Genomic DNA, 9636 nt, shown 5'->3' with positions numbered 1-9636 from the left:
CTAAACTTGCGAGTCCCCAACGCCCGCAGTTCTGAAGATGCAAATACCTCGAATGCTTCTCAATAATGTACAGTTAAACTATATGTCCTGTAACTCTTCAACGCTCCAAGAAATAATCTCAGTGCACTGCTCTACGCTCGCACTTTTCCTGACATTGTATCAACTTTCATGATAGTAAATAATAAACAATACTGGGATATCGGTCCCGGTCTGAAGGCTTTCTAGGAAATACAGTAACCAATCTCACTGTGGAGTCTGTGAGGATTAGGATGAAGACGACAAAATGGTCGAAAACACAAAAACAAAAAACGGAGGGCCGTCTAAAGCCAGTCAGCGCGCACTCCCTTTCCGTTTCCAGACCTGACCTAGATAACCCGCTCTAATCCTGACAGGGGCTTCACAGAGCTGACTGATGTTGACCAGAATTGTGGCCAAAAACATCAACAAAACAAGATGTAATTTATCTTTTTGCACAGGCCGTCAGAAACAGTTAAGCTTTCGCCGCAGCGTTGTCCGCACACAACAAAGCGAGCAAAGCGCTGACCTCGCTGTACAGGTCGCTGAACTCCTCCACCAGGTCCTTGGGGATCCTCCGGCCGGCGTCGGTCTGGTAGTGGGCCACGCCGCTCTTGGTGTACAGGCTGATCCGGCCCACGCTCTTCTCCTCGTCCGTGGTGTGCTCCAGGAGCCCGTTGTCCTCGGCCAGGTGGTACACGGGGTTCCCATTGGCCCCATGGATCCAGGTGGCTCCAAGCTCCAATGTCGATTGACCTGTGGTGGTGGAGGAGGAGGAGAAGGAGGAGGAGGAGGAGAAGGAGAAGGAGAAGGAGAAGGAGAAGGAGAAGGAGAAGGAGAAGGAGAAGGAGAAGGAGAAGGAGAAGGAGAAGGAGAAGAAGGAGAAGAAGAAGAAGAAGAAGAAGAAGAAGAAGAAGAAGAAGAAGAAGAAGAAGAAGAAGAAGAAGAAGAAGAAGAAGAAGAAGAAGAAGAAGAAGAAGAAGAAGAAGAAGAAGAAGAAGAAGAAGAAGAAGAAGAAGAAGAAGAAGAAGAAGAAGAAGAAGAAGAAGAAGAAGAAGAAGAAGAAGAAGAAGAAGAAGAAGAAGAAGAAGAAGAAGAAGAAGAAGAAGAAGAAGAAGAAGAAGAAGAAGAAGAAGAAGAAGAAGAAGAAGAAGAAGAAGAAGAAGAAGAAGAAGAAGAAGAAGAAGAAGAAGAAGAAGAAGAAGAAGAAGAAGAAGAAGAAGAAGAAGAAGAAGAAGAAGAAGAAGAAGATCACCTTTGTGTTTTTTACATACATGATAGTCAAAAGCGAGCCTCAGCTGATGATTGGCTCATTTACACAATGAAGTGAACGTATTTACTGTGACCTCTGAATCCCATTGGACGACTGTAATTCAGTGCATAGAAGTGCACCATTATGTTTGAGTAAAAGATCCTTTTGTGTACTGGCGTGATAAAAACCATGCTCATAGACAGTTGTTTATATAACATACTGCACTGTCCGTGAGCTGGATGTAGGTTTAGCCCATATGCTCCTCACACTGGAGCCCAAAGGAAACAGAGCAGAAACACAGAGCTGAACAGTGCGTACAGTACGTACAGTGGAGTAGACATGAAAGTAAGAAGCCCGTACCAAGGCCAGTTAAACAGTATATAAGTCATATCTGGGAAGTACTCATGCAAACAGTTAGATTTCACTTTGTGTATACATTGTATACACGGGGCAGTTTCCTGACTTCTACTCGAGTCATATTTAGTTTGACTTAACAGTAGTCTTACTTTTCCAACTATCTACAAAAGTGACAACATTAAACGATTCAAACATCTGTGCCTCTTACACCAGACCTTCACCTGTTATAGGGCTTATCAGGGTTAGTGCTTCTGTGCGTTTTGTGTTTATTCTGTTTCTCCGTGTGAGTAATGATCTGGGTCGCCCCCTGCTCACCGTTGGGGACACTCAGAACTCTGCCCCCGACGTGGTCTGCCGCCTCGAGCAGGGTTACATCTGTGAAGCCGTGCTCCAGTAGGACTTTGGTCGCAGAGAGGCCGGCCAAGCCCGCGCCGATGACTACTATTCGAGGCTGTCGATGGCTGCGTAGGCCACTACTAAGAGGATCATCAGTGCTGTCTGAGGAAATTTCACAACTTTGCATGCCGTCCAAGCTCTTCTTTTATGGAGTCTGTGAACATATAAACGGATACAAGGTGAGAATGTTCCATTTTCCTTCATATTATGGAAGAAATAGAAGCAAATCATAGGTCCAAGAGTCTGAGTGTGACGCTGAAAGTCCAAAGCAATGGCAAGGAATTGTTTGAACATTACAAAACATCAGTGTAATCATGCAAAAAAGTATCAAATATTTTAATCCTACATCATTTATCAATAAACATAGGTTTGACAGACAATAAAAGCATTTCCAATCAGCTTTCAGGAAATGTATGAATAATGAGTCAACTAGAATAGTAAATTATCTTCACGACGACGGAAGTAAAATGAACTTTTAACTACAGTCCACTTTAGGTTCGACTGTAAATAGAACATTAACCTTGAGTCCGCGGGCTACACTGAAAAAATACTACTTCCTGTACATGTGGTGTGTTAGAAAGACACAACGCCGTGGAAACTTTAAACGCCGTTAGTCTCAGACACACTCCGAGGGCCATAATACGATTATTTGGTCTTTCTTCTTATTTTTAGCCCCAATGTCACTGTTTGTGGCTAAAGTCTTTACATGTTAACCTCATGTACTACAGCATAGTTTCAATTCCTTGACAGCTGGAGACTATTTTTAAGGCAAAGTCATGATTTCTTGTAAGTGCTTCTGTCTTTTATTACTCACAGATCTTACAAGAAACGACAGTGTAGTCGTTGACGTGTGCATCTTTCATTTCGGGGGAAAAATAAAAAGAGGACATTGCTGTTATTTCGGTTCTCCAATTGATGTACGTAATTGGATGTTACATTATTTTTTTTCCCATGAGCGCTCAGGGCCACGGCTCTCTGAATGTAAGGACAGCTGTGTGCCAGAATTACTCAGCGGGGATTCGACTGAGAAGAGTTCAAGTGTGGTTTTTGTGCAGCGCTGTGCACAAACAAACAAACAAACGGTTAAAGTGCGTTTTGTAACCATGACAACACTTACACTGGACACGGGCCACAAAGGCACTTGAGGTTAAAAGACTGATTGGACAGATGCCATAAAGACAAGTCTGCATCAGATATAGAGTAAAAGTATAGTTCAGGCCGTCTTGTTACTCCTAAAAGGTGCAGTACATGACTTTTTTTTGGTACATTTGTGAATTTTGTGTTTTCCCCCAGATAATATAATGTAAAAGCAGCACTTTGAGACAAAATTAGACCACTGCATGATGCACAGTAATAACAGTATAATAATAGTATTTCAAAAGTTTTTTTTTTTTTTTTTTTGTAGACCAGGAAGTAAGAGCCGAATGCAGTGGTCTGATTGGCTCTGCTTGACTGGTACGCCCCAATTTCATTTCGCCGCCTGAAAAAATGATGTTAGATAGATTAAAATACCTTCACTTTCTCCTTTTGCGGTTTGAAGTATGATGACTATTATTACAAATTAAAAAAGGTTGCAAAAGAGTTGTATATAATAAAGTAAGACAAACTCGGATTGCCATAATATCATCTGAATAGTGTCACCAGGATGATTAAAAAATATAAGGATTGTTGTCAATATAACTTAATCAGAAATTAGCCCGCGCACAAAAATAAACGACACAATATTTTGGACCAACAGGTATAACTCTCAACATTGCCTTACTGTGCAGCATTGGACCTGGATCTCTGCACTTTGAACTTTGAGAGTTGTAAACTTGAAGGAGGAAATTGTCTGTCCACAAATTGGTAAGCGGATGCAAGGGTTTAAAGATTTTGCATAAGCTGCAACAAATGTGCCCTTGTTGACTTTACTTTGGAAACTTCTTTAAAGATTATGCCTGGTGTTTGTGAGCACCAGAAAGTAAAGAGTTAGTTCCTGTTTTGTCAGACTGTTATGTCAGCCAAAGATATAATTAATTAGATGATTAATGTGCACTGGGCCAATGAAACAACTTTACACAAACGGCCGATGCAAATTGTCTGGTGTGAAATTCAAATACAATAAAATTCTGTCCAACAAACGCGACCATTGATATGACATGTTTTTAACCTTCTGCTCTGGTCCACTGAACAGAATATGTGAGTGATATTTCTTACCATTGGCTAAACTACCGTATTTTCCGGACTATAAGTCGCACTGGGAAATTTATTCGATAAAATCCAGGACCAAGAACAGACATTTCATCTTGAAATGCAATTTAAAATAATAATGTGGTGAATAGATGTACGTATGCTAACGTAACACCTTCAGCTACATGACGCACAGACAGAACTGTGGTAAGTGTCTGGTATGTTAATGTAACATATTAACAGTTCTTCAGATAACTATAGCATAAAGAACATGCTAACAAGTTTACCAAAGCATCAGTATTACCCCAAATCACTAAATCCACTGAATTCTTCTTCCTCTGTGTCACTTCTAAACAACTCCACAAACTCCAGAGGAAGAGGAAGTGCTGATTCTTCTTCTGCGTCGCTCAGAGCCTAGAGCGCCCTCTTGTGGTTGTCAGTGTGAAAATAATCAACATGTGAAATGCGGTTGCCAGTGTGAAAATAACAAATAATATCACATATAAGTCGCTCTGGAGTATAAGTCGCACCCCGGCCAAAACTATGAAAAAGGGTGCGAAAATAGTCCTGAAAATACGGTACAGACTATCTAAAGTACAAACTGGGATCTGTATTATCGGTCAATGCCACATGACTCTTTTCATACACGGCAAACAAGTGCAGTCAGTGTGATGCCGCAGCGCCTGGACAATGGCCCGGCCTGTTCTGGTCAAAGCCACCAATTAGCAAAGTGCGTTGTGTTTGCGTTCACAAACGTCAATCGAGTCTGGCAGAGGATGATTTATAAAGTGTGTAGTTTGAGAAAAGAAAACTTTGCAAACAACAACAAAACAGAAATAAACATACATTTAATGTAATTGTCAGGGGCAGTAAAGGCTTCTTAACACAACATAATCCTTCAGACGACTTAACATGTTCCTGATCATATCATAAAGGGTTATGAACAATTACTTACCAAATTCAGATAACCTTTTATACTCCGACATAAATTTGAACCTGATATTACTGTATTATAGGCTATTGTTGCAGTAGCTAGAATGGTGGTTTGTAACATTAACGTAATATATAACATTTTGTACTGAGCTTTGACTTTCTAGAACGTTATTGTGTTAAACGTTACGTGTTAAATGTTATAACCATATGGTCACTCTTCAGTCAGCCACTTGAACAGATGTGCCTCACTGTCTTACACTTATTTACACTTTAATACACATGTCAGCACTGCACACATCAACTGCAGATTACTGTGGAGTTAAACTGAGGGAGAGGCTAACCAGTCTCACAGTTAGGGTCTTTAAATGTCCCTTGTCCCTTGTCCCTTGTCCCCTGCACTCACCAGCATTCCTTATCCCCTGTCACATCCTCAGCAAAGTGAATTCTCCCCCCCACCCATCACTCCCCAGTGAGCGTGGCAGGGCAACAAACATCTCTGGGAACATCAAACAGCGTGTGCGGAGGAGGCAGCGAGCCAAAGGGACATTCAGACATTCCTCACTCCACTCCCAGCTGCGATGACGAAGGCGGGAGAAGGTCGTGTGAGTAGCCGGAACGCCATTCCCAGGATAAACACAGGTAGGGAAGTCTGGTCCACAGAAAGCGACTGCATTGCCACGCCACATTGAAGCCTGTGAGGGTTTAGACTTTTCTAATTCAAGGATGCCAAGCCCGTTTTACATTAAAATAAAATCCCGGGTCGTGAGAGATATTGATAAATTTGTAATCATCAATAGCCAATCATGTGCAATCACTGAAAGGAAAGGTCAGGCAGACACATTATCTCTTATCTCAGCTTGACATACTCTAAATGAAAGAGGTGGTAGTTTGTTTTTACCATTTGATGTTTGATTTTTGCTGAGTTGGCCAAATACAACTAATGAATACTTTATCAATGAACCATAAAACAATACCTTATTTAAAGGGAAAAGTCCAAAGGTGAAAAAAGTTTCCTCTAATCCTCTCACAGAGACGTGGTCGAGGCCAAGGCCAGCACAGAGGAAAGCCTTGACGTGAGCCTGCTGGGAAAGTCATCAAAGGCTTCACGGTCATCCTCCTGCCACGTATGTGCAGTGATGCCAAAGTGGCGCACTTGGAGACAAAGAGGCAACTTCACACTGGAGTTCTCCCGGCGAAGAACAGACGCTCAAATACGTGACAACTAAACATGACCAAACACATAGAAAACGCCTGATTTACGATTAGCATAATTGTAGAGGCTGTCAATGCCCGTAGCGATACGATCATAGCGGTGCAGCCCGGCGTCACTTTGTTTATTTGTTTCATAAGGTGCGTTCCGCGTAACGCGCGCGCTCTCCGGATACAACATGTCAAGTCAATATGTAAAAATGTAGTCCAGCCAACTGACTTCTACAATAACACTGTCATGTCTTAAATAGGCCATTATACAAAAGTGTTTATCCATATGGTCTCAATAACTGTCCTCTTTTGTTGACGTTTAGCGGCGCACTTCGTGTCACCCACAGCGAAACTCTGAGAAAATAACACTCTTCCTTTGTGTACGCGGATAAATCCACTGGTGCCGTTACCTGACTCTCTTGGTCTTCAGTTTTTAAACCTGTCTTCTCTTGTCCTTTGTGCCGATTTTCTCCTCACACCGGCTCCGCTTTGTATTTATGCGTGGAAACCAGAAGCAGCCAGTTTTCCCGTAGCCCCAGCCTCCTCATTAATAAATATTGCGTCAAGGGCGTGTCGAAGACGTCGGAACTCCGCCTACAAGAGCGGATCACGCCCCCTCATTGTGTCTGACTCACTCCTCTGGCTGTATACACACTGTATATACACTGTGTATACAGTGTATATGCACTGCAGTGTATATACACTGTATATGTGTATGTATATGTATATGTATATGTATATGTATATGTATATGTATATGTATATGTATGTGTATATGTATGTGTATGTGTATGTGTATGACTTGTTCATTGTTCCTTGTTTTATTGTTTTATTGTTTTATTGTTTTGTGTTGCATCGAACCGCCGAGACAAGTTCCTATGTTTTTGAGTTTTGTTCATTGACAATGCCTGTATATATGTGAATTTGCTCTCAACTGATGCTCAAATCAATAAATAGCCGCTGACTGCACAATAATTTATTTATTTATTATGTTTGGCTCTACCTGCACATAATTTGTAATAATAAGTCTATGCTTAAAATATGTATTATATATACAGTACATATAAATAAAGCTAATAAAGCCTATAGGCTTTATTAGACTGGACAGCTTAGCGTAAAATGGAGATGAGAAAGTCATGAAAGTGTGACAGGGTCTCATATCCCTGCGGTTGTGCACTTTTTCATGAGGCACATCTTACTTTTAATTACACTGGGAATAAGGGTGGTGGTATTATAATAAAACACACATCATTTTACACATTAAATTGCAGGCAATGTGTCCCAGCATTCCACCACTGTGTTCACCTACGCATACCCCGTGAGTGTCATCCCAAAAGCGTCCTTACAAAGTTTGACCCAGCAGCTCTCTGATGACTCAAATCCTTTTACCTTGTCTCTGCTGTGTCTGTGACAATGATCACTGCAGCTGCTACGCTTCTGTTTATGGAGGCATTACTGCCTTACTGTGCCCAAGCCAGGACTTGCTGCTTGGAGGCAGTGATATAAATTCATTGTTCTTAAGTAATCATCCTCGGCAGGCTGTTCTCCGCGGGGACATACTTTTATACCGTACAAAACTCTCTCACTCCCTGGAAAACTCAGGCATTCAGAGCCGTGGGAAACACAGGGTGAACTCAAAAATGTGGACCGAGTTTCCTTCAATACTGAAGTTTTCACACTGAATACACAGAAGACTACACGGTCTGGGGTGGCCAGGGGGCCGGCTCCCTCCTAGGTCCGCCACTGTGATGGAGAATGAGATCCTCTGCCCGTCTATTGTCCAGTGGAATAGGAGAGTCCCTGATGGAGAGCAGTTTATCCAGTGTCCTCGTGTCCCACACTGTGACGAACGTCTTCAGCACACAGCCGATAACGTAGCCAGCTTTACGGATCAGTTTTTTTTTAATGACCAATGTCCCTGATAGAAGATCTCCAGTACAGGACAGTACCTTGAGGAGCTCCTACTGACCACGGTATCAGACAGGTCTCCCACCACATGTATTGGGGCCTGTCAAACAAGTAGTAAGTAATCCAATCCTAAATCAAAGAATAATATTCTCACTGAGCCTTAAACACTGCCCGGGTGAGAGTGAGCATGCTGCTGAAGATAGATGGCAGTATGATTGTCCACATTCTCACTATTACTCTTTTGAAATACATGGAATAAGGTTCAATTTTTCACGGTCTTTCTTTATAGAGGAAAAAAGGATATAGTTTTTTTCTAAAATTGTTGATATGTATGGAGAACCACACCTAAATATTTCAAGAATTCTGTTTAAATGGGTAGGTCTTTCAAAAAGTCAAATGGGGTCGCAAAAAAGATAGAATTTCAGTTTTTTTGTCCCTGTGCATGTTGCAGGTCGGTTGATTGTGAATGAGATGAGAATCAGCACCTCCAAATCAGAGGCCATGGTTTTCTTTTTTTTTTCTTCTTTTTAATCATTTTTTAATTGAAAGGATAAACACAAACCAATCAAAACTTGTGTGTAAATAAATATACAGTCCAGTAATATTTTCAAAAAAGAAAAAAAAGAGAAAGAAGAAGAGAAAAATAAATAAATAAAAAAGAAAAGAGAGAAAGAAAAAAAAGAAAAAAAAGAAAAGAAAGTACAAAGTGTGTATTGTTTGAGATTACCGTTTTTAGAATAATGCATCCAAATGAAAATAAAATACAAGGTTAGAGCACACCTGGTCCATAATGTGAGTCTCATTTCGTTGAATTTGTCCATTTCCAAGTTCAGTCCATATGTGATTTTTTCCATTTTCTGAATGTCCATTATGATTTCGATCCAGTCCTTTATTGTTGGTGCAGTTTGTGTCATACATTTTTTTGTGATGGCCTTTTTCCCGGTCGCCAAAATTATCCTCCAGAGATATCCGTTCCCATTGTCTATGGCAGGGGTTCTGAGACCCAAATACATGGATCTAAAGTCTGATGGGATCGTAATGTCAAAGATTGTCTGTAGTGCCTTATTCATTTCTGTCCAATAAGTCTGTACAATGGGGCAGTCCCAAAATAAATGATAATAATGTGCCTCCTGGCAACCACACCTCCTCCAACATTCAGCCCCTCCCTGTGAGTAATTAGAACTTTGATAGGGTATTATAAAGAAACGGGTCACATTCTTCCAACCGAACTCCCTCCAGACATGAGATCTTGTGGTTCTCCATTGTGAAATACAGACACTTTCCCACTCCTCGTCCGTCAGATCAAAATGACCCTCTTTTTCCCATTTGATTTTGATGTATTTGGTAGATTGGTTGTCCAGGTTGTTAATGCATTTAAATACTTTAGCTATTATTCCCCTTGAGAG

The 9636-nt window shown here is 41.2% G+C and overlaps 1 protein-coding gene across 2 annotated transcripts in view; it reads right to left on the bottom strand.

Annotated features, from left to right (window-relative positions):
* smox (spermine oxidase) overlaps positions 1-6868 on the bottom strand; it is a 14816-nt gene extending 7948 nt beyond the window's left edge. For both annotated transcript variants that reach the window (XM_072462265.1, XM_072462266.1), the window contains exons 1-3: positions 6733-6868; positions 1940-2174; positions 545-771 (exon numbers count right to left, since the gene is read on the bottom strand). In XM_072462265.1, the coding sequence (XP_072318366.1) occupies positions 545-771; positions 1940-2147 (435 nt within the window). In that variant the 5' untranslated portion in view covers positions 2148-2174; positions 6733-6868. The remainder of the gene's footprint in view (positions 1-544; positions 772-1939; positions 2175-6732) is intronic.
* Between the last annotated feature and the right edge of the window lie 2768 nt (positions 6869-9636).

The sequence above is a fragment of the Eucyclogobius newberryi genome, unplaced genomic scaffold (assembly GCF_026437365.1).
Source record: "Eucyclogobius newberryi isolate DKJ021-1_F unplaced genomic scaffold, fEucNew1.0.hap1 SCAF_4, whole genome shotgun sequence".
NCBI lineage: Eukaryota > Metazoa > Chordata > Actinopteri > Gobiiformes > Gobiidae > Eucyclogobius > Eucyclogobius newberryi.
Note: the sequence above shows the minus strand (reverse complement) of the source record. Positions and strands in the feature narration are given on the sequence as shown.